The sequence below is a fragment of the Anomalospiza imberbis genome, chromosome 9 (genome assembly GCF_031753505.1).
Source record: "Anomalospiza imberbis isolate Cuckoo-Finch-1a 21T00152 chromosome 9, ASM3175350v1, whole genome shotgun sequence".
In the NCBI taxonomy this organism is placed as follows: Eukaryota; Metazoa; Chordata; class Aves; order Passeriformes; family Viduidae; genus Anomalospiza; species Anomalospiza imberbis.
Genome location: NC_089689.1, coordinates 15,729,471 through 15,754,257, shown reverse-complemented (window position 1 = coordinate 15,754,257; position 24,787 = coordinate 15,729,471). Strand labels below are relative to the sequence as shown.

Genomic DNA, 24,787 nt, shown 5'->3' with positions numbered 1-24,787 from the left:
GATTTTACCACATCCTGCTTGTGCAGGAAACTTATTTTTTTTTAAAGCCGATAAGTTGATTCCTCCATATTTTGTCAAAACAAAAAGCAAAGCAAGTTATTTAAAGCTGCAGAGAGGTTTGGATTCTCCCATGGTCAGTTTGCTGCTTTGTCTCACGTGCATAAGTTTAAGACAAAGTGAAAGCCTTCCAGTAAGCTCTTGTCCTACCTGTACTAACTGGCTTCCTGTGATCACTAGGATGTGATGATAATCTGAAAAAATGTTTTCCCTATTATATTAAGAAAGATTTGTGGTGTTTGTTCTTGGTTAGCTGGGTTAAATAATTTGGGGAGAAAAATGTATACAGTACCAATATTTGGTCCAATCATAGAGGAAATGGTTTGGATTGGAAGGTTCCTAAAAATAGCATCTAGTTCCATCACTCCTGCCATGGGCAGGGATGCCACTCACTAGATCAGGTTGCTCAAGTCCCCATCCAACTGTTTTTTACTTTAAAACATCCAAGTATATTAAAAAGGATTGTGCCAAATGTTCACATAGTGGCTGCAAGGCTTTCACTTGTGCTGCAGTGATACTTAAAAGGGAAAGGAGCCAATCAATTTGATAAGACATGTGGATGCTCAGTAGGAAGGAGTGGAAGATACTCTGTTGTGCTAGATAAAAAGAAATGAGGGACCTTGCTGATGATGAAACAAGACCTAAAATGTGCTGTCCAAGTCATGAGCAGAGCACAAAGTATTTAGAAAAATGCTATTTTGTTTAAATGCAAAGTACTACAAAATACTGTTAGTAGTGGATTTTTTGTGCTCAGACTCAAGCAATCATTTTTACAGAATTGGATTTTGTGCTCTGTAGTCTATTGTTGCTCTTTCCTTTTATTAATATATATCAGCTACAGTATTATACCTTTCAGATATTTAACTTGCATAGAGCAGGCTTCAGTACTGTGAAGTGGCAAAGATACATAAACATGATGTGGTCTGAAGTGAGAAGCCTTCTGTTTTGCTAAAATACTTCATTGTTTTTGTCAGATCCTTTGGAAAAACTGTTAAGTGGCATGATGGACAATATGTGACAGGCAACAAAACATAAGAAAAACCTTCTGAGGTTGTGTACGTCATGCTGGGATTGTTTTTAAATGGTAAAATTAATGTCCCCAGTCAACAACAGTGATTTTTGTCTTTGTTCTCTTGTAGGAATGTTTACCCTTGCAGAAGTTGCATCGCTCAGTGACATCCAGCCAACTTACCGTATCTTGAAACCATGGTGGGATGTATTTATGGATTATCTCGCTGTTGTTATGTTAATGGTTGCCATTTTTGCTGGAACCATGCAGCTGACAAAAGACCAGGTGGTCTGCTTGCCAGTTTTGCAGTCTACTGTAAATTCAAAAGTGCAGCCTGATACAGCAGGGAAGGCTGACTTCACCACTGTTGAAACAACCACTGGTCAAGAAGAAGCGTCAATGAGAACTGTTTCCTTTGCCCCTACTGTAACACCTGACATTCTTCAGAGCAGAGCTACCTCTTCTCAGTATCAACCCACTGAATCAGACCAGGAGCTGAAGAAGGAGCAGAAAGATTCCTCAGGCCGTAAAACAAATTTGGATTTTCAGCAGTATGTATTTATTAACCAGATGTGCTATCATTTGGCTCTTCCTTGGTACTCAAAGTATTTTCCCTATCTTGTTCTCATCCATACTATAATTTTAATAGTCAGTAGTAATTTTTGGTTCAAGTATCCCAAGACCTGCTCAAAAATAGAGCATTTTGTCTCTATACTGGGGAAGTGCTTTGAGTCTCCTTGGACTACAAAAGCGTTGTCTGAAACGGCATGTGAGGACTCTGAGGAGAATAAACAGAGGTTAACTGGTGCCCAGTCCCTGCCCAAGTATGTTTCCACTAGCAGTGATGAAGGAAGCCCAAGTGCTAGCACTCCCATGATAACCAAATCGGGCTTCAAATTTTCAGCCGACAAGCCAATGATCGAGATTCCCAGTGTCACGATTTTAGATAAGAAAGATGGAGAGCAAGCCAAGGCGCTGTTTGAGAAAGTCCGTAAATTCCGGGCTCACGTAGAAGACAGCGATCTGATTTACAAGCTCTATGTTGGCCAGACTGTCATCAAGACTGTCAAGTTCATATTTATTCTCTGCTATACTGCAAACTTTGTCAACACCATCAGTTTTGAACACATCTGCAACCCGAAAGTGGAACACCTGATTGGCTACACACAGTTTGAATGTACACACAATATGGCTTATATGTTGAAGAAGCTGCTTATCAGCTATATTTCCCTCATCTGTGTCTATGGTTTTATCTGCCTCTACACGCTTTTCTGGCTGTTCCGGATACCTTTAAAAGAATACTCTTTTGAAAAGGTCAGAGAAGAGAGTAGCTTCAGCGATATCCCAGATGTCAAAAACGATTTTGCATTTCTCTTGCACATGGTAGATCAGTATGACCAGCTGTATTCAAAGCGATTTGGTGTCTTTTTGTCAGAGGTAAGCGAGAACAAACTGCGTGGGATTAGTTTAAACCACGAATGGACTTATGAAAAGCTTCGGCAGCACGTCTCCCGCAATGCCCAGGACAAGCAGGAGTTGCATCTCTTCATGCTGTCGGGAGTCCCCGATGCAGTGTTTGATCTGACGGATCTGGATGTGTTGAAACTGGAGCTGATTCCTGAAGCAAAAATTACAGCCAAAATTTCCCAGATGACAAATCTTCAGGAGCTTCATCTGTACCACTGCCCTGCGAAGGTCGAGCAGACTGCCTTCAGCTTCCTCCGGGACCACTTGAGATGCCTTCATGTGAAATTCACAGATGTTGCAGAAATTCCTGCGTGGGTGTATTTGCTCAAAACCCTCCGTGAATTGTATTTGATAGGCAACTTGAACTCTGAAAATAATAAAATGATAGGGCTTGAATCTCTTAGAGAGTTGAGACACCTTAAAATTCTCCACGTGAAGAGCAATTTGACCAAAATTCCCCCCAATATCACAGATGTAGCACCGCATCTGACAAAACTAGTCATTCATAATGATGGCACTAAGCTTGTGGTACTCAATAGCCTTAAGAAAATGACAAATGTTGCAGAGTTGGAACTGCAGAACTGTGAACTGGAGAGAATTCCCCATGCTATCTTCAGTCTCTCTAACTTACAGGAACTGGATTTAAAGTCAAATAGCATACGCACAATTGAAGAAATTATCAGTTTCCAGCATTTAAAAAGATTGACTTGTTTAAAGCTGTGGCACAATAAAATAGTCAGCATTCCTTCATCCATTACTCACATAAAGAATTTGGAGTCTCTTTATCTCTCCAATAACAAACTTGAAACCTTACCTGCCGCAGTGTTCAGTTTACAGAAACTTCGGTGTTTGGATGTAAGCTACAACTCAATTGCGGTGATTCCAGTGGAAATAGGTTTGCTTCAAAATCTTCAGCATTTTCACATCACAGGAAACAAAGTCGACGTTTTGCCAAAACAGTTGTTTAAATGTGTTAAATTGAGGACTTTGAGTCTGGGACAAAACTGTATTACCTCAATCCCAGATAAAGTAAGTCAGCTGTTGCAGCTGACTTACCTGGAACTGAAGGGAAACTGCTTGGACCGTCTGCCAGCTACGCTGGGGCAGTGTCAGCTTCTCAGGAAAAGTGGGCTTGTAGTGGAAGATCACCTCTTTGACACTTTACCCTCAGAAGTTAAAGAGGTGTTGAATCAAGACACAGGCATTCCCTTTGCTAATGGGATTTAGACTGAGGTGAAGTGCTCTGGTAGCTGACTTCCAAATGGCAAATGATAAAAAGTATGGCAACTGTGAGATCATGTGTTTTAGAAGGCAGAATTCCTTGGAAGGCAGAATTACTAGCAGGATTAGAAGTGCAACTGAGTGTTCAATGTTTGCAGTGTTTTAAAAGTTAATTTCCAAAATTTTTGAGAGGATAAAGAACCTTAATAATCTCAATTATTTTTTCCTTAAAATGTTTGTAACTTGGATGCTGCCGCTTTTGAATGTTTACAAATTTGCTTGCCTGCTTAAAGTAAATGATTAAATTGATGACCTTTTCTTACTATGCAAGTTATTCCTTAAGGTCTGGTTTTACTTTAGTGCATTATGGGGAGACAAACCAAGGCTAAATGTTGTATGTGGTATGGGCCTAACAGCACTTGAAACAGGTTGAATTGTGTTGTTAGTATTTAGCTGTCCTCGGCGAATAAAACCAGTTTGGCTGTGATTTGAACTGCACCAGAACCACCATTTTCCTGCATTAAGGTATGAGGTTTCATAGAATCATTTAGGTTGGCAAAGACCTGTAAGATCATCAAGTCCAACCATTAACCTAACACTGCCAGGTCCTCCATGTCCCTAATCACCATGTCTGCGCTTTTGTTGAATGCCTCTGGGGATGGTGATTCCACCACTTCCCTGGGCAGTCTATTCCAATGTTTGACCACTCTTTCAATGAAAAAAAATTTCCTAATGTTCTATCCTAGCACAACTTGTGTCTTTTTGTGCTATTACTTGTTACCTGGGAGAAAAGACCGACCCAATCCTTTCAGGTAGTTGTAGGGAGCGATAAGGGTCCCTCCTGAGCCTTGTTTTCTCCAGGCTCAACACCCCAGCTCCCTCAGCCAGTCCTAACAGGACTTGTGTTCCAAACCCTTCACCAGCTCCACTGCCCTTTTCTGGACACTGCAATACTTCAGTGTTTTACATCAGACCAAGTGTGTTTGCCTTCATTCTTCTCCACTCAAGGCCTCATGTTTTTGGGTGAGATTCCTTCTGTGGTCCAGTGGCTAGTCCTTGACCCTGGCAGAGGCCGGTCACCTTCTTGTCGCTGGTCTCCCCCTCAGCCTCCATAATGCTCCTTGGTCCCATGCAGCAGTGGGAGACAAAAGGGAGAATATTGCCACATGGCTTTCAAGTTGGAGATAGTTTTGATATTTGAGCTCTTTTGGAAGGTGACTTTGAAAGCCATTAAACACCAAGTGTTTTTACTGCTCATGTTTTGCTCGTCTGAGTTTTTATCTGGAAAACTCAAGGTGTTTTATGAGTTGGTGATTGTTGTGTTTCACAGCCCTTGCTTAGGATGTGGGGCATCATCTCAATTTACTAGACTAATAACAGACATAAGATCTGCTTTTTCATTCAACCATGATTAAGCTTTATCATCTACTGTGGTGTCTTCCACACCTGAACTTAACCACACCCCAGCCCAACGAATCTAATGTCTTTGAAGACTTACTCACTGTTAGAAATCCTAACTGTGTGCCAGATAAGTCATCCAATAAAAAGAAAAGCAGACAGCAGTGAGCTTGGGTTTGGTTTGGGGTTTTTTTTGTGTTTTTTGGTTTTTTTTTTCCATTTTGGTGGTGTTTTTTTAACTGAGTTTGCATTGCCAGAACCATTAGAGAAATATAATCCATTAAATCTGCAAAATCATCAGTTGTAAATCTCAGTCATTTACATTCCATGTGTGCAGAAAAGAAGTACTATGCTGGGAGATGATTGCATGATTACTCATGGTTTAAACACAATTCCCTATTGTAGTGTGGTCAGGACTGAACTAGTCTGTAGTTCAAGGGACTGTTCTTCTCACACAGAAATCCTCATGCACAGTGATTTCTACTGTAACTTCACCAGAGCTGCCCTGACTTACACCACTATTAACGAGCAGATATTTCAGGCCTAGAGGCATTGAGCAGGCAGGAACATTTCAAATACTGCTCTTAGAAGTCTTGCATATTGTATTGTTAATAATTTACTGTTAGTCATGCTGGGAGGACTGTTCTCAGCTGTAGGTAGCAGTCTCTGAATACATACCTGCACCAAATGTTTATGTATCTCAGAAGACCAGTTTATGAACAGTGGTTTTCCTGTTTCTCATGGGGATACAGTCTGTTTTCCACTTGCCAGCAGGTAGTAAACTTGGGATGTTGACAGTGTTGCAACACCAAGTCACAGGTTAGGCAGAGTACTTGTAGTTACTGATCTGTTCTCCATTGGGAAACTTAGTGTAAATCCTCAGATTCTTTTTTTTTTTAGTAGAAGTTAAGGCTGCAGCGGACTTCTTTTTTTTTTTTTAAGAAACTCTTTCATTTGTTTATTTTTTGCACATAGATCACTTTAAAATTGCTGGACTATTGACTCTTTAGAAAAACTGTGGACTATACTATTGGTGTATGCTTGTATTTGCTGTTGAGTGTCATTTCAGTTTCCAAGAAATTGTGTGTAGGAGGGAGGAAGGGTTGGAGGATGACAAAATGATTAAATATTTAGAAAAATAGTTCTCTTTTTAATCTTTTTCCCCCTTTTTTAATAGCAGAGTCGCACAGAATGTGGCTGTGTATTGATCTAGTTTTTAAGAGGTGTTTTTGGTGTTTCTGATTCTCCTGCTGGCCCTACTGTTCAAAAAATAAACCCATGTCTAATTCATATGACTATGGTATACTCAAAAATTAAACCCATGTCCACTTAATGAGTATGGTATACATAACTGTTTTGACTAGTTAGTAGCCAACTGTACGTCTTTAGACTATTTCCTCCAAAATAAGTGTATGTTAAAATTAACATACTTCTAATGCTTGCTTAGCATAAACTCCATTCTTGTTTTTAGGAGATCTGTCTCAGAGTGGGGAGGAACTTCCCAGCACCCCCTGTGTCACCTCCCCCCAGTCCTTCCTCCTCTTTGTGACTGTTTATAATGTTCCTGTTTCCTGCGTGTCAACTGACACAGTTTTGCTTTAAAGTCTTGGAAGTTCATCTCTTTTCCATGTAAGGCATGTGACATATATTTTGCATTTCTATTTGATTTAATAAATAAGATGTTTATATCTTCCTCTAATCTATTTTTTTAATGGGTGAAAAGTGTGTTTGCATAGTAAAAGCTCTGATTTCAAGTACCTCATGCTGAACTTGTTCTGTGGTGCCTGTACTCTAAGAAGTATGAAGAGGTATGGGTTGCTGCTCCCAGTAAATCCTGTAGGTATGTTTCTATCTAGAATACAGTACTTCAGATTTTTTTTTCATGTACACAGTCTATATGACCTATCACTGTTTTTATTTGGATAATCAGATTCTGCAGAACACATGTATGGCTCTGGAAGAAAAACCTGTGTTTGTTCACATGAGAGGAAGTAGGAAATTGCCCATTCTGTTTGCTTCTGCCACTGTAACTCATTTTGGTGAAGATCCTTTAGTTTTCCAATAAATTGACCTTTTGGAAACTACTTCCAATGATGCAAACTGAATGATGGCATTTCTGGGCAGGCATCAAGCTTCTTGGTGTAAGGGAAGATGCTGACAGTCGCGAAAGGCTCTCTGCTGCTACATTAATGCCTTTGCAGTCCTGAGCTGCCCTCTCTGGTAGCAAAGCAGGATGCCCAGATACTGTACATCATGTCTGACTATGGGGGTTCTGCTTTGTGGGCTGCATTTTTAATAAAACTCTTCCAGAAATAGCTGTATATTGTGTTTCCATGGATGTGCAGAGAAATTAGTGGTGTATGGTTATATGAAGGCAGTGCATTAGAGTGTGATTCCTTTAGTTAAAGTCAAGTTAAACAAAGCAGGTGCTTCTATAGCGATGGTGTTTACTGTCATTCTCATTTCTTACACGATCTGGCTTTCAGACTTCTCAGTTCTCAAGACAGGGAGTTGAGCAGGAAAACCTGACAGTCCCACGTGTAACTTCTGCAGCTTGTTGTGAACATGAAAAATGGGGCTTCTGTTGAGTCTTTGGGTTGCGACCCTGTGAGGGTGCTAAACATGAGAACTGAAGTCTCAGATTTGCTGAGGGACCTTAGTATGGACAGCAGAGCCATGGGGCACAGTGGGCTGAGGGGAGCAGAGCCATGGGGCACAGTGGCACTGGGCTGAGGGGAGCAGAGCCATGGGGCACAGTGGCACTGGGCTGAGGGGAGCAGAGCCATGGGCACAGTGGCACTGGGCTGAGGGGAGCAGAGCCATGGGCACAGTGGCACTGGGCTGAGGGGAGCAGAGCCATGGGGCACAGTGTCACTGGGCTTGAGGGGAGCAGAGCCATGGGGTACAGTGGCACTGGGCTGAGGGGAGCAGAGCCATGGGCACAGTGGCACTGGGCTGAGGGGAGCAGAGCCATGGGCAAGGTGGCACTGGGCTGAGGGGAGCAGAGCCATGGGCACAGTGGCACTGGGCTGAGGGGAGCAGAGCCATGGGCAAGGTGGCACTGGGCTGAGGGGAGCAGAGCCATGGGCACAGTGGGCTGAGGGGAGCAGAGCCATGGGGCACAGTGGCACTGGGCTGAGGGGAGCAGAGCCATGGGGCACAGTGGGCTGAGGGGAGCAGAGCCATGGGGCACAGTGTCACTGGGCTGAGGGGAGCAGAACCATGGGGCACAGTGGGCTGAGGGGAGCAGAGCCATGGGCACAGTGGCACTGGGCTGAGGGGAGCAGAGCCATGGGCAAGGTGGCACTGGGCTGAGGGGAGCAGAGCCATGGGCACAGTGGGCTGAGGGGAGCAGAGCCATGGGGCACAGTGGGCTGAGGGGAGCAGAGCCATGGGCACAGTGGGCTGAGGGGAGCAGAGCCATGGGGCACAGTGGGCTGAGGGGAGCAGAGCCATGGGGCACGGTGGCACTGGGCTGAGGGGAGCAGAGCCATGGGGCACGGTGGCACTGGGCTGAGGGGAGCAGAGCCATGGGGCACAGTGGCATTGGGCTGAGGGGAGCAGAGCCATGGGGCACAGTGGGCTGAGGGGAGCAGAGCCATGGGGCACAGTGGCATTGGGCTGAGGGGAGCAGAGCCATGGGGCACAGTGGCACTGGGCTGAGGAGAGCTCATCTGGGCCGCTGTCACCAGTGTGATGGACTTGTGTTCTATGCAACAGCTGGCCTCAAACTATGACGGACCATGGCACTGCTTTTCAGTCCAAAGCAAGGAGGGAGGCTAAGCCTGTGACTTGAGACCTACTTTACAGTTTGGTACAGCCTTCTCCTCACCTGGGGTAAAGGGTATTGAAAACACATTTCCTAAGTCTGTAAGCTGTGGATTCGCTAAGGGAGGTAAAAAAAAACACAAATCGTGCAGAAATTATGTCATGTAGAAAGATTCAAGAGGCAGAGGCAGTCTCATCATTAGCTGCATGGCAGAGCTATGTCAATATGTTTCTAATGTGTGATCCCAGCACAATTTGATGTAGACAGCAAATCATCATCAGTCTGGGCAGGACTAGAAGATACCTCAAGATGTCTTTAAGCCTGCCACCCTGCCTCATGCAGAAATAAGGTTCCCTAATTCATTACTGCCAGATGTTTGTCAGTATTAGCATGGGTTAGACAGCAATGGAAATTCCACCCTCTCTAGGCAAGCAGTTTACTTAATCATCTCTGTGTTGAAGAAGCACAGCAAGAAAACTGCTAATTCTCTGTTTAAGCCAAACCAAATGGTTAGAAATATATTGACCTATTAGCTTTCAGAAGTACAGACAGACTGTGTGGATATGCTGTGTGGATATGTTGCATCCCAAGCAGTTTGGGCAGACTGAAGTTTAGGATTCCTTTGAAAAGAGCCCTGTGGTGCAGCTTTCATCAGTTCAGTTACAGATACAGTGCAAACACTTGTGTTCTCCAGTGACAGCAGGGCCAACCACAGTGCAGTGCATCCATGACTGGTCTGCCTTGTCTTAGGCTAGACTGATATCCTTGCCCTTGCAAAGCCTGGGTGCTTTGTTTCTTCAGAAAGACATTTTATGAAGGCATTTAAATAAAGTTTCTTAAGCAAGTTTGCTGTAGGAACATGCAAGTTGATCCTTAAGATTACCAAATTTGAAAGATTTGAGACTAATTCTGTAGTGATTTTGGCCCTGGCATTAATCCCTTGCCTCCCTCTGTGAATTGATGAAATTACTGCACAAACTAATGATTAGCTTACAGCGTTACCCAAATGGTTGGCATTTCAGCACTACAGAAGAGTTCCCAGTTCAGGCTGTCTGCTTGTGCTTATACAGCGTGTTCAGCACTTAAACCAAAGGCATCAAACATTGAGGTTGCAAAACCCTGTGGGTTTATGCTGTTACCAATTTCCCAGGACAGCAAATCATTCCCCATGCTGCTCAAGGGAGGGTACGCTGTGTCACTGAGTACAGTTGTTTCTGTAGCAAAGATGAGGCTTTAGAATTAAGCTCAGAAACAGATTTTCCAAGCTGATTACAAACACACACTCATTCCATGATAAAAGTCATGAGAGATGTCATTTCTGGCTGAGATGCTGAAAATAGTTCCTGTAACTCAGCCAGGCATGGGTGCAGAAGTGGCAGCTCTATAATGCTGCACATCAACACAATACAACTCAAGTGAGGATCTTTAAAACCACACACCCTGGAATTTGGCCAGGCTGCATCTCTCTCCCTTCCCTGAAGAGAACAGCCCCTAAGCCCTTTTGCAATTACTATCACTGGGACCTTTGTTCTGTCTTGCCTCCAACAGCACATAGCCCCTTGATGCTGGAGGTAACACAGGGTTGTTGGTTTAATGATGACTGCTTGGGAAGAAAGCCATCTTCTAAATTAACACCACAGTTGCTTGCAGGAAGTCTTCCAACACAGAGCAGGTCTGTTCCCACAAAATGAACATGCTGTGCCCATAAACAATAAAATTTCAAGTTAGGACTGGGTTGTGTAGACCATTAGGAATAAATGCATGGACATGTTGCTGTTCTGCTAACCAGTTCTGGGTATTTTTGCTGCTTTACGTGGTTTGTAAAAATGGATTTTAAAACCTTTTTCCCTAACACCATGCTGCAGCAACTCTGGAGCCAATGTTGCTGGCCTGGGGAAAGCAGGCTTACCCCTGAGGGTGTTGTGGAGGTGCTCTGGCAGAGCTGAGGTGGGAGAAGGTCTGGGTGTTGTGGCTCTTGCCAGCACCCCGTGGAGGGTTGACTCTTCTCGGGAAGCCAGATTTACCTCACTCCTCCCGAGGCATCTATGGGAGATGCCAAACAAGAAAGAGTGTGCCATTAACTACAAATCAAAGGGAATACTGGTGAACGAAACATGCAATGTTTCTGAAAAATGGGGATTGTGATAATAGGAGGAAATGCAGAATGAGTGGGAATAAATGGTCCTGAGAGGAGGTAGAGACCCCACCTCTGGCTTGAAATGTCAGAACTTTTAAATAGTGTAAAATCTGGAATGCAAGTTACAAGTGCTCCTGCCTAGAGCCAAGTTCAAATTCTCAGAGCACTGTATGACTTCGCCTTTTTTTTTCTATTTTGTTTCTTGATATCTGTCCCCTCTGCCTCTCAGAGCAGGCCCTCAGGGTGCCCATGTGGCTGCTTACATGCCCTCCTTCCCCTCCTGCTGCCCTGCAAGTGTCCGAGATAAGCTCATCTTGGCACGTACCCCAGCAGGGCCCTACCCGGAGCCGCAGCCCTGCCCTGCTGCTGCTCGGCAGCGCCCTGCCGGGGACCCCCGGCACTATCGAGGCCCAGAGCCTAATCTGGGAGCTGCAGCTTCCCCCGGGAAGGGATTGTCCCTCCTCTGGCTGGCAGGCGGTACCCGGGTGGGGTAGAGCTCTGCCGGCACAGCAGGGCTTGAAGCTCCCCCAGCTGCCCGCCTCCCACTGCAGGGCTGCTGCATGGCAGTGCTGGGGCGGGCGGGGTCCTGTCCGCTTCCAGCTCACGCAGCTGGGTTCGAACCGTGTTCTTCCTGCAGCCCTCCGAGGAAAGCGTTGCCATAACATCTTTAAATTGCCATTTCCATAGGCATCCCCACGGCACCTACAGTTTTGTGTCTCAAGAGCCTCCCGTATCTTGTTGGAAATTGGGTTGTGTGTTTCTAACCCTCTTCAGGGAGGCTGCAGTCAACACCTGATGATTGTCACAGCCAGTTCTGCAGCGAGTACTTCTCCTCCACCCTTCTTATTTTTCTCTGCCCTGGGTTAAACCTCTTCTTTCAGTAGTTTGTGACTCCTATTTCTCTCCTCTCAATCCTATCAGTTTACCAAGATGGATAAAAGTAGTGTTGTGTGTAATGGGATGTGGCACATGGGCTGAGGCCTCCAGTGTACAGCCCTGACCCTGAGGATGGACACACAGCCAGAAAGAGATTCCCCAGGAACGACAGCGTCGCCCAATGTCTGGTTTACCCAGCCCTCCATCTGGTCGTGACCTCCTGGTGCCCTCCACAGAGAGGGAATTCCGAGGCCGTTTCGCAAGGTATCTTTGGTCTGGTGGCTGGTCAGGGCAGGGGCAGGATGTTGCACAGGGTCTGCTGCCCTCGTTTGCTGTTTGGCTTCTCTGAGGTCCAGGGGATACATCTGAAGGCAGTGGTTGGTCTCCAAGCTCTCCAGGCTATTACCTATAATGAGAGTTTTATTGTGGAGTTCTTCCCACGCCGTAGCTACAAGAAAATCCTGTGGATGTAAAATGCTGGCAAGTGGAGACTGAGTATGTACCCAGGTCTGTAGGGCTGTAATGCACAGCAGAGCTGGAAACCAGGTGCCTTTCAGGGCCTCAGCTTTTATTGTGAATTGTGAAATGTTCTTAACAAAAAGCAAAGGCCAGCTGGGTTGTAAATCGCTGTCAGTATCAGTTTGTGTATTTGAGACCTAAGAAAATGCCAGCATGATGTGACCCAGGAGAATGAGATAGGTTCCTAGCTGTCTTTGTACTAAAATCTCGTTAAGTAAATTGGCTTTAAAATTGAGTGTGTGTGCGGTGGCGCTGTCCCTGCGAGTCAGCACTCGTGTGGATGAATAATAGTACTTGGGAATGTTCCTCAAACCTGCCGAGCTGTCTGTGGCTGAGTGCATGTTCCTCTCACCACAGATTTCAGCCTTCACCCACAGCAGGGGTGTTTTCCCCAGGTGCTGCTGATCTGAAACCCCAGTGATTCAGTGTCATTGTCTGCAAGCTCCAGGAGTCCACACAGGCATTGCACAAAGGAGCTTTAGCATGTCCTCTCTCAGGGACCTCCTCCTCTTTCAGTTTAGGACCAGTAGAGCTGACAGGCTGCAGTTTTGAACTAGAACTCTGCAGAAGGGGTCTTAATTAAAACATTTTTCTGAAGTAATTAAAAGACTGTAAAATAATCATGTAGACAGCAGCTACAGCATAGTTTGAAACCTGCCTTTCTCCTCCCTGCCAGGAAGTCAAGTAAATCTTGGCCATGTCTATCCCAGAACAGCAGGTATGCTCCCAGCCAGGGTGTCTCTGAAGGAGTTGCCCCACAGAAGAATTACACCCACTGTGAAAGGTAATTTCAGAGGAAGGCAGGCAGGGTTGTTGCCCTATGTACGGGTCCTTGTGCCTGTGGAGCTTTGTTTGTGTTTCTTCTTTCAGTGATTAACCTTAGCAACATCTTTAACTCTGAAAAGATTTGTTTAATTCCAGGCTTTTAACATTCTTTAACAGGGCTTCTGACTGCTGAGTGCCCCAGAGGAGCTGGCAGCAGACAGCATGAGTTGTGAAACACTGAACAGCCTTGTTGGGGCTCTGAGGGTCCAAAAATGAGCATTTTAGCTTTACATTCTGCTGCTCTCTCCTCACCAGAGTGAGAAGGGGCTGGTAATGGAGGAGACCTCAGAGATGTGGCATCACAGTGGTTTTGTTAGGCAGCATTCAGTGCTCCTGACAGCCTGAAGGGCTGCTGCTATTATTAGCAAAATGGTGGTGGTGATGTGATTAGCTCTGTGCAAGACCCGAGTTAAAGAAGCTTAAAGGATGGACAGATACAAACTGGACTAGGCATTGGATATTATAAAACTATATCAGTCCCGTGTGATGTGGAAAAAAGTGTGTAGATGCTGGTTCTCCACTTGTTATCCTGCTGGCCACAGCATTTCCAGTGCTTAACAGCAAATGGGCCTCAGTGTGAGCTGCTGCTCCTCAGTGTATGGGAGTGGAACAGGTGGGGTGTCTGGGATGGATTTCTCATGCTGTGATGTCTAGTGGGGCTGGGCCATTTACAAGGACTTGGGTTAAAAATGCCCTGAGCCCCAGATCATTGGCCCTCAGCAGCCCCACTGCCTGCAGGGGTGTCTCTTCCTGTCAGTAACTGTGAATTATACATTTTGGGGAAGAAAAACAACTCTCTAAACACTCAGTTTAGTACAAAAGTGTTTTGCTGTGGTGCTGTTTAGGAGGGTTAATGTGCAATGCCTTGCTACAGGATATTGGGAATACGAGATACGAGTTTTCTTAGTTTCAAGAGGATGCAAAGGAAATTAATGGGAGATAACTCCAGGGAAGATTAACAAATACATGGAAACTACCTCTGCTGTGGCATGACCCTGGCTTTTGCCCTGATTTCTCTATGATCTGCAGCACCTCCTATCAGGAAGGGAGGTTCTCCCACAAAATGCCCTGGTGGAAAGCATCTTCCCATCAGGAGGCACCACAAGTACAACGTGCTCATGCTGCAGAGCACACAGGATGGCCACCAGCCTCAGGCATGGCTTCAATTCCTGCATCATGACACCTTTGTAACAGGCTGCTTGGGATAACTTTCTGTGACAGGAAAGCTAAATTCCCTGTCCTTCTCAGTTTTGTCCATCCTTCAGAGCACATACATATTTTGCTTTTTCCAGACCAGCCAGCAGTGTCATCTGGGCACACAGGCACCATCTGCTCAGAGGGGAGAAGCTTTACTCCTTGGTGTAAGCCACAGCCTTTGATAGATACTTCTTTAATTTTGTCTCACATACAGACTCAAGTGTGCTCCCTGTTTGGGGGCTTCTCCCTGGCAGGACCCATCTCCTCCCTGCTGCTTGCAGGATGCTCCATCATTTGCTGGTTCCTGAGTGTTCTGAGCTTGTATGGCCTTCCAGGACTGGCTCCATCGTGGGCTCCTGTGCAGGAGACAAGGATGGGACTTGAGTCACTGCTGGCAGAGGATATTTGAGTGCTACTCCTGCTCACAGAGCGGGAGAAGGAACTGCCAGATACCCCCATCCTCCCTGATTTGTACTGAAGACAGGCATGTCCCTCTGGTCTGACACATGGAGAGGAAGGGATGGATGGCTGGTGCCTGGCTTTTGCTGATTTTGTCTCTCCAGAGCCCTGTCCACAAAAAGGCCTGGATGGGGCTCCTCCTCCTCACCTGCATGCTGGGGGGTGCTGAGGGGTGTGCTGATTTTGGGGCAGAATGAGCCAACCGTTTCGGAGCTCTTTCAAGCTGACTTAAAAATGCAAAGGTTTTTTCAGACTAAGCAGACAGAGACTCTTACTGTCTCCTAGAGCAGGCACAACATTGGAGATGCAGCTCTTGTTTCCTTCTATGAGCTTTTGCACAAAGGCAGTGGCAAAGTGGCTGTCAAAGGCCAGGGGGATGGAAATTTCCTGTTTCTAATGTTGCAGGGTTGAGTGAGGCACAGCTTGTGAGATTAATGCAATGATTATGAGGAGTTTGGAACTGGTCCTAACACATCACAGAAAGCAAATAAGTCCTGCAGTTCAATGTGCTGACTGTTCCCAGGGCTGTTCTGCCTCTTCACTACTCACCTCCTGAAGCTCTGTCATACAAAGCATATGGTTGAATGAGCTCCAGTGAAACAATCCTCTAAAAAACCTGGGTTGCTTCTCAGAGCTCCATCGCTAACTGGGGTAGAGGTGAACTGTTTCTGCTCTAACCCCTCTTAATTAAAGGACTTTTACCAAAATGTTTGTTCTGAATTCCTTTGGCTTCACATTTAAAATTAATTGAAACTTGTTTTTTTCCAGATGCCTCTTTTGAAAACTGCAGACTTGAGCCATTGTGCATGGTAGCTCTGATTTCAACCTGCTAAAAGTTTGACAACAATATCTACAGTTTTTATTTTCTCTTCCCTGTGGGTTTTGTTTTGGTTTCTTCTTTTTTGCTGCTGATTTGGAACAGGAAAAATTCTGGCTAAATTCTTCCTCCCTAATAAAATCTAGTGCAAAACTTCTCATCTGAAGGAACTATTCTACTGTATTGTCCTGTTAGTATGTGGGGAACATTTTCTTCCTGAAAGGATGTTACTGTACATTTATGCTAACTTTATCAGAAAAAAACCCACTCTCTAAAATTCAGGGCCGTTCTGGAGATGCTGCTATCCTTCATTAACTAATTTGCTGTTTTACTGAAACCACAGAAATGTGGGGAGCATTCCTGTGCCAGGCCTTCTCAATGGGCTGGTTGTGCTCAGGTAAGTGCTCAGTCCTGCAAGGGTTGTACAACTCAGTCCTTCAGCTTCTGTAAGTATCTTTTTACAAGCTCTAGGATCAGGATTCATACCTAAAATGTTTTTGCTTTGGTGCAGTTCTCTTAAGTAATAAAGCACTGTGTGTGGGGTGTTTATTGGGGAAACACCATTGCTTCAAACTCCTGCAAGTGAAACTTTGTTTTATTGATTTTCCACTGTTCCAGGCATACCAAGAGAAAATACAAATACCGTATACCATGTGGATCTTCCGATGCCATTTGGGGATAAATATTTACAAAGACATGAGTTACAGGTAAAGAAACATGCTTGTGGCTGAAAAGAAAGTCCAATCCTTATGTCCCCCTGTCTCTGCTGATCTGGCTCAGCCAGGGAAATAGCAGTGAGCACCTGGCTGGTCAGCCCTGGCCTGACACCCAGACCCAAAGCTTCTCAGGGAGGTGAGAAGGGAGGTCACTGCTTTGCTCTGCTCTGTGTGTTTAGCTGAAGAGGAGAGCCAGAGGGTGTATTCATTCTGGGGCACGGAGCAGTGGACACTAGCCTGCTGGGAAAAGATCCAAGCCCATCAATTCATTTCCCATGAATGGCGAGTGTATCGATTTAATCCAAAAGCTGGAGTTGACAATGCCATATCCATGGTTGTTGATATACAGCTTTGCTTTTCTTGTGATTTAGAGCATCTGGAAAGTAGTTTTAAACTAATAGCTTGTGTGTCTTCTTTCAGGAGGGAACTGGTGAAAGTTCATGGAGAGACAGTTGCTCTGGCACAGCCCTCATTAGGCTGGAGGAATCCTGAGCAGATTGGGACCCACCTTGGTTTTGGTCAGCTTACAAACTTCTTTAATTTGCTGAAGGAATCATACCTGACAGGGCTATAGGACTTCACACACTTCAATTTTCTTTTTCCCTATTCTTACTTAGATCCTCAGGCAAAGAAGACATGAAGTTTTAATTAAAAACCTCACATCCTACAGTTGATCTCTTAGGTGTCCCACATTTAGCAACAGATTGATTTGGCTTCTGTGTTTTAAAATATACATGGAGATCTCTGACCTCGCTTGAGCTGAACTTACATGATAAGGCAGGGTATGATCACTGCACAGTTCCAGTGCTGCTGCCTTTTACTGGCTAGACCAGCAGTGGCATGGATGTCAGCAAAGGGTCTTGAGACTGTCTACTTCAAATGTCTGTAAAAATACCTCTCCTACTGTTGCTGGCACAGCCCTGACTGTGCACACAGGAACTCCACCTTCACTGGCTAGTAGGTGGCTCTGATTTCCCATGCTTCTGGTGCCAAGGAATTTTGCAATTTTTTTTGTGTAACTTGGATGGAAGGTGATATTTTGTTGTTTTTACTGTTATTGCTGATTTTGCTCTCCTTCCCCTGGTATATATCTTGGAGAGTTTATACATCTTAATGAAATTATGCAAAGGGAGGTGGTGTCCAGAGGAAAAGAGAAAGTGGGAAAAATTATATAAGCTTCCAGAAATAACACAGAAATCTCTTTTTTTTTTTTTTTTTTTTTTTCTGTAATACTGAAAGCCTGTTCTAGCTGAGTAAATTAAAAGTGTTTGTTAGTAATACACTGAAAAGGCACTATAAGTGTATGGGTGTCTGTTAGGAATACCTGCCGGAACAGGATTCCACCTCCAGAAGCACTGCCACCAGAAAATTCTGCTGGTACATCCAGGGGTTTTCCAGGGGACAGAAACTGGGATGGTCCCTTTCAAATGCCATCTAATGAATCACACCTTTCTGGGGTAGTTGTGGAGCAATCTTTGGCTCTGCATACAAATTCCACTGAACAATGCAGGAAAAATTTCTTGAATGTAACACAAGGATAAAGCTACGGCCAGTCTAGCCCGCATCAGTTCCTGGGGCAGCCAACTCCCACATGGACTCTGACCCACATGGAGCCTGAACTGGCTTTTGCTTGTAGGTGTGGGCTGAGCAACCAGAGTGCTTGGGCCAGTGTGAGGCTTTGCCCACGGTATATACATTTCCAAAACCTGGTATTTTGTGTGCAGGAATGCTGCAGGAGGCAAGGCAAGCCCATTGCTTCGTGGAGCACTAACCCTGGTGTTCTGGGTCTCTGGGCCTAACTTTGTGTTAGATGTATATGTTTGCATTTGATTATTGCCTCTCACAGAAAAATACATAAACAGATATCCCTCACCCTGTAGCTCTCTGTTAGTTTGCCTGTAGTTGCTGGAGTCATTACTGTGAAGGGAGAAAGAAAAAGGAAGATCGCGGCAACAGAAGAGAGGTGTATCTCAGCCACAGGTTAGATCTGGTTTGGAGCCCATAACAAAACCAGATAACCAGTGCCCCTGTCTGGGGACAACTGAGCTGGGTGAGAATTGTTGACAGGAGGGAAGAGTGTATGTATTCCTTTTTTTCTTTTTTTTTTTTTTTAATCCTGATTTGACCTTTCTGTCACAGAATACTTAATGTACACCACTCAGAAAGTTAAAATACAAATCTTCACAGTTCCCTCCCAGAGCTACCTAAAATACTTCTGGGATTTGTGCAGGGGAATCTCAGCAGTGAAGGGGGTGAATCCATTAACCTAGCACTACATGTCCCTTGGTAGCAAAATTAGGTGAGAAAAACTGCCTTTGAATCTCCCAACACCACAATACTCACTCCTGTCCTCCCTCAGAAATTCCCTTCAGGAGTGCTGATTCAGCTATTTGCATGACTGCACATAAACTGGATGAAAGAATGAGATTTTCAAAAGCCCTCAAAAAGGGGAAGTTGCACACCTGTGCAGAAAAACCATGTTGTGCACCCACATTATGATATAGTTGTGGTTATCTGCTCTTAAAGTGTTTCTGGATTGGGACCACAGATGATGAATCTTGCTGGAACCACGTGCCCAACAAATATATGACCCTAGAGCACAAAGCTGAGTGAAATCCATGTTGCACAATGATTTTTGAGCAACAGCCAGCACTGTTTTCAAAGTGCTCTCAAATATTGTGGAGGTAATGTTGACAGATCCTGCAATACTCATACTGATGAATATGCTCAGGCTCTGTAGAGTATCTCTACATTCATGCCAGGACTCGAGACCCAGAGTAGCAAGTGCAGTGCAAGAGGAGGAGGAAGGAAAAGCTGCTAATGAGCAGATGCTTTCTATCATTTTCTGGATGAGCTGCTTTGGCCTCAGCAGAAGCAGCTGTCTCCTGGCAGAGAGAGCTGCACTGCAGAGCGGAGCAGGCAGAGTTACCAGGGCACAAGTCATTTTCAGACCATAAAGAGAAGTTTCTTTCCCAGGGATGAGCTGAGGGGATGCGAAACCTCCATTGGTGCCAAGGCATTAATACCCAAGACACCCTGAGAGCTGCTGCCCTGGCTGCTGACACGTGGAGGGTGGCACAGCAGCCACATTTGCAGTGAATAAACCTATCCTGTCTCCAGACCAAGACTTCAAAGTGAGTTTACCAGCACAATTATTGAGCTAACAGAGTGTGTAATCATCAGACATTTCACAGAAACTGCAATATTTTTATGCGAGGCTCTTCACTGTAGATTAAGTCAAAGCAAAACAAAAGGGAAGCACAGAGAATCATTATTTTCAGCATTAAATTTTCATGTTGCACTACATACAAAAATCTGATTCAGAAACATGTGCAGCATATGTAAGTTTTATGAGCGTTGAGCAGTAAAGGGTTTGCTGAAACTTCTGTCATCCTTGAAGTGCATGGGAAGTAAGCATGAATGCAGTGTGAGAAAGAAGCGGTAGCTATTTTCTTCTCTTACATTTTTTAAAGGGTTTTGCAAATGTACCTTGTTTTCATAAAACTATGCAGCAGTTCCCTATAAAGTGTCACTAACCTGGAAATAAACTGTTACATGAAAGTTTGACTGTGTTCTGTGAGGTACACACTGTATCATAGACCCAGCAAAAACACAGGACAATTTTCCCTTCCTGCACTATATGAAAAAATTCTTCTAGTCCTTCAATAATACTCACCAACATAACACAAGTTAAGGGAAAAAATGCTGAGCACTCTCATAGCAGGATGTATTGGGCCATGTGGAAATTGTTCCTGGCATGAACTACTTTGGAAACACAGAAAAAAAATATGTGAAATGTTATGTCAAATCATATGCTGACATTCTGGTGATTCTATCACAAGTCTTGTAACAGTGTTTGCTGTACACCTCTGCAGTCTGACTCAAGAGAGCATGAAAACTTGAGCTTTAAGTAACAATAAAAACTATAAATTTAAAATGAGAAAAAATGTGACTGCTCAGTCACACTGAAAAGTCCAAGAATAAAACTCAAGAGCAAAGGCTCAGAATTGGCCTGCAAGTGTAAATATATATACACACTCAACCTTTTTTTGTTCCCACCCCCCTATTTTTTAATGTATTTTTAAAGTCTCTGTGACTTCAAGGCAGTTTTGAGGAAGGAAACACAGGCGCATGGGCAGTCTTGTACCTCTGTGAACAGTTCCTGTAGGAAACCCACATCCAAGCCTACTGCAGCAGGAAAGAAAAGGAATTGGGTTTGTGCTCTTTCTGACATAGAATTACCTATACAGAAGGTTTGAAAAATCCTGGCAATGAATATGTATGTTTGTGTTAGTTTATTGTCTTGTTTGGCTTTTTTTCTTTTTAAGGAAACAGAAAGTTAGGAAGGGGTATGGCACAGGCATCTCTAACATGGGAGCAAATGGGCATGTAATAAGCAACTGAAAGAAATGCTGCAGGGCATAAGTGGCTGACTGAGAGAGAAAGAGCAATGACAATTCCAGTTCTGTCCCACTCAGGGCACCTACGCAGCTCTGCCTCCCAGTGTGGGGGCTCTAGGGCAAAGAGCCCGACCAGAGTCACACGCACCTCTTGCAGCACTTTTCTGCATGCTTAGATAATAACTAGAGCTGGACGGCAAGGAGTGCAAAGTAAAAGCAAGTTGTAAATATAAAAAGCAATAAGCATAATTGCGCTTTTTTTTTTTTTTTTTTTTTGTTTTTTTGTATTTGCATTTAAGAAAAGTAATGCAGTTCACTAATAATTTGACAATTACTAGAAAGATCCTTTCTCCTCTCGGGCTGTGCCATAATGAAGCTGATAGCCTGTCTCTATTCCCAAATAACCAGCTGTTGGCAAGCATGCCAAAAACCAACCCAAAACCTGAGATGGGTTTTGTTACCCTAACTTAAGTGTTCTACTGTGGCCCAAGAGTCACAGGAATGACTATCTCTGGCAAATACCCAGTGCTGCTGGTGGGATGCTGATGAGGCTCCAGCAGGGCCACCCAGCGAGCAAGCTCCAGCAGGTCTGTGTCCAGCACATTTGAAGGCTTCTAGTCTTTCCTCTAAAGGAGTTACATAAAGAAGTTTGTTAAGTTTGGTTGATTTTTAATCTATATTCTAAGTGGGTTTTTTTCCTTAGAGGAAAGGAGAACATGATTAGTTTCTGTATTAGGATGTTTCCACTCCCGCCTGTTGAATTTTAGGGCATCTTTTATGCTTGTATTCTCAATATATGCATTCAGATAGCATATTTGAGCTTTGGAAATCCATATTATGGCTCTGATTTATGCTGTGATGACAGACATAGGAGCCCTGAAATAAGTGTGGCTCTGGATGGTTACCATGGTTCTTCTGTGAAGCTGGGATGGAAGGATCTGCTTTTATGTTAATATCTAAAAAGAAACAAAGGGGATTAGATTTCATGTTCTAGAAAGAATCAATGTAATTTTCATATTTCTGCCCTACTCCACATCATCCTGAAATGCAAAGAAGGTTACTTCCTGATAATGTCAAGTGTCAGTAGACATCCATGTTAAATATCTATATCTATACACACACACACACACACACATATAGCCCTGCTGTGAACACTGCTTTAATGGTACTGGAGAGAGGTGCTGTTGGAGAGATGTACTCCTCTAGGTTTAAATATTATGTCTGTCACACCTGCTCTGAACAGGGTTAATGGACAGATTCCATCAAAGGCCAGAAGAACCCTCTCTCTTATTTTCAGTGAGATGTAAATCAACTCCAGTGCAATTAAACTGCCGGAAGAACCCTCTCTCTTATTTTCAGTGAGATGTAAATCAACTCTGCTGCAATTAAACTGTGTTTGTGTTAGGTCTCCACAATTGTTGGTACCTGGTTGCTAACCACTGTTAGCAGCAATTGATAGTTATTTGACAGAATTTCTTCAGGTTTTAGACAATGCTTTAAACGGAAGGGCAGAGGAAAACACAGTGCTTGGGAAGAGGAGGAGAGGGTGTGGGTAGTCACAGTACTGAACTGCAGAAGAACTGTATTTCACAGTAACCGTGCTGCTGTTTGTTCTTGGAAAAAATCACTCATTGTTCTCTTATCCCTCTACTGCTCTGAAGAATCTACAAAAAAACCCCAAAAAACCTGAGAAAACAAACCAAATGAAGCAGTAGAACATGAATTCAAGAGCAGAATGTGACTGCACAGGGAGATTCTACACTGAACTGAAACATTCATGTTTTGATCATTGAGAACAAATTAAGTACAATGCTGGTCTGTTCCCCTTCTCTTCTTATGTCTCCATTTTGTTTTACTTTGCTTAGCTTAGATTTTTTTTTCCTTTTTGGAGGCCTGCAGGGAGGAAAGAAGGAGTCTTTGTTTTAAAAAGTCTGAAACCAACAGTGGCCCATTGATCATAATTAAGTCTAAAATAATACGCTTTTGCTGACCTGTTTGTATTGAATCCAAAAAATTGTATGTTATACCTGCTGTAGTCTTGATCTGCCCCTAGATTCAGTTTCTTCTCCTTGAGCTTCTGGTTGTGGGACAGTAAGCCCAAGTAAACCTCTGTGTTTTCAGGGCTATACTTCCTCTTCTGTATGAAACCGAATTTTTCATAATCAGGTGTTCTCTGGCACATAACTTCATTTCTTTGACAGATGCCTGTCCTCGTAACAACCACCTCTGTTGTCAATAACTTCTTCAGACCATGAAAGGACACACAGGACAGCAGTAGTTTTCACAGGAACACTGGAGAATTGCATACGAATTTTAAGTAATCTTGACATGATGTGGATGGACCCAATTCAGAGCCTCCTGAAGTCCATATGAAACTGCTGATTTCAATGATCACTCATGTCTTCAGGGGCTGCTTCTGACCTTTCGAATTCAGATTTTTAACATGACAAACTATAGAGGCTTAACTCCATGACTCTTGGTAGTCTAGTATACTCTAATGAGTAAATTTGCTGATGATTATCACAGAATAGATGTGCTTTAGGAGAATAGTGGAGAGATTCACAAAAATATGTGAGATTCACAAAATTATGCCAAATTTTGGCATAATTTCCTACGAATGAGGAGTGTTAGGTGCCATGGACCTGTTTCTGCCCATTCTCAGTCTTGGTCTTTAGAGACTCCCAACATGCAGGCAGACAGCATGCATAGTCTGATCCTGCTTCTAAGGATGTGTGCACAGGGGAAAATCCTTCAAATGTCTCCCAGCAATTCTCTCCCAGACTGCTCATGTGACTCAGCAAGTTGACTGACTCAGAGTTCATTATCAGCTCATATGCATGGACCCAGAACAGAGGACACAATCAATCACATGAAAAATAAATAAAAAGAGAATTTGAAAAGATCGGACAGACAGTGGCAATTAGCCATGGGGCTCAGTCACACAAACATACTGACCAGCAGCCTGCTTCCCTCCAAATAGTCCTTTTTATTTCCCTTTTCCAATGCATCTCATTCTTTTTAGTTTTCCCTGGCCTACCATTGGTTGTCCCTTCTTTGTCCGTGGCCTTTTGCCTAAACAGCTCGTAATAATGTTTATCATTTTAACAGTCTCCTGTTCTGAGTTTCCCTCTCAGAAACTTCAGTATAAATTCTCCTCTCCTTTAAACAGTAGTCCCCTTAGATTGTGATAGGGAAGATGTGTGCTAATGTCTTTATAAACAATTTGATGGGTGAAGGTATGGGTGTTTACATCTTTGAAATAGGTCTTAATGTCTCTATTAACTTCAAGCAGCAGGTTTGCTACAGAGCCCAGAGGGCTTGGCTTCTGAAGCAGACAAGTGGGTCTGCACAAGCTTGATTTCCTGAAGTTTGGTATAAAATAACAGGTTCAAGGGGGGATATGTGGAAGGCAGTTTGGGAAGGCTGTACCTTTCTGGTACCTCAGCAATGTGGAAAGGAAGAGGGCAACGTGCGTCTGGGACTTCAGGATAAAAGGAGGCTGCACCCTCTGAAGTCTCAAGAGAGAAAACCTGTGGGCATGTGCTCCAGTGGACTCTCTCCCTTTATTCAAATAAAGCAAGACTCCTCTGTCTCCTTTATGGACACTGGCTTTTCATAGCGTGATTTTCCATACAGTTGAATAGCCAATCAGAGACTTTCAATTTTTGAGTCTCTCAATAGGTTTTGTGCCAGGGAAACAGCTAAAACATTCACCTATGACAGACTTGTAGGCAATTGATTCAGATAAATCAGGTTTCCTGATTTTTTTGTGTTTATTTTGAATAACAATTATCTACACTGATCACAAATCTATCTATTCTGCCTGATTTCTTCCCTTCGGAGCTTTAGGGCAGCAGGATGCTGGTCCATGTGTCTGTTCACAAACACGAGTCTAAGGATCAGGCTGGACCATCACAAAA

At 44.0% G+C, this 24,787-nt stretch overlaps 1 protein-coding gene and 2 long non-coding RNA genes across 5 annotated transcripts in view; 2 read left to right on the top strand and 1 right to left on the bottom strand.

Annotated features, from left to right (window-relative positions):
• Positions 1-6,851, top strand: part of LRRC8D (leucine rich repeat containing 8 VRAC subunit D) — a 52,070-nt gene extending 45,219 nt beyond the window's left edge. For all 3 annotated transcript variants that reach the window (XM_068199871.1, XM_068199870.1, XM_068199872.1), the window contains one exon: positions 1,197-6,851. In XM_068199871.1, the coding sequence (XP_068055972.1) occupies positions 1,199-3,760 (2,562 nt within the window). In that variant the 5' untranslated portion in view covers positions 1,197-1,198 and the 3' untranslated portion in view covers positions 3,761-6,851. The remainder of the gene's footprint in view (positions 1-1,196) is intronic.
• A 4,758-nt stretch (positions 6,852-11,609) lies between these two features.
• Positions 11,610-17,046, top strand: LOC137479417 (uncharacterized). The gene is made up of 2 exons (XR_011002224.1): positions 11,610-13,872; positions 15,187-17,046. It is a non-coding gene; the product is annotated as an uncharacterized lncRNA (long non-coding RNA).
• Positions 17,047-19,908: 2,862 nt separating this feature from the next.
• Positions 19,909-23,740, bottom strand: LOC137479418 (uncharacterized). Its single transcript, XR_011002225.1, has 2 exons — positions 22,895-23,740; positions 19,909-20,232 (listed from the first exon to the last, which is right to left on the bottom strand). It is a non-coding gene; the product is annotated as an uncharacterized lncRNA (long non-coding RNA).
• Positions 23,741-24,787: the final 1,047 nt, after the last annotated feature.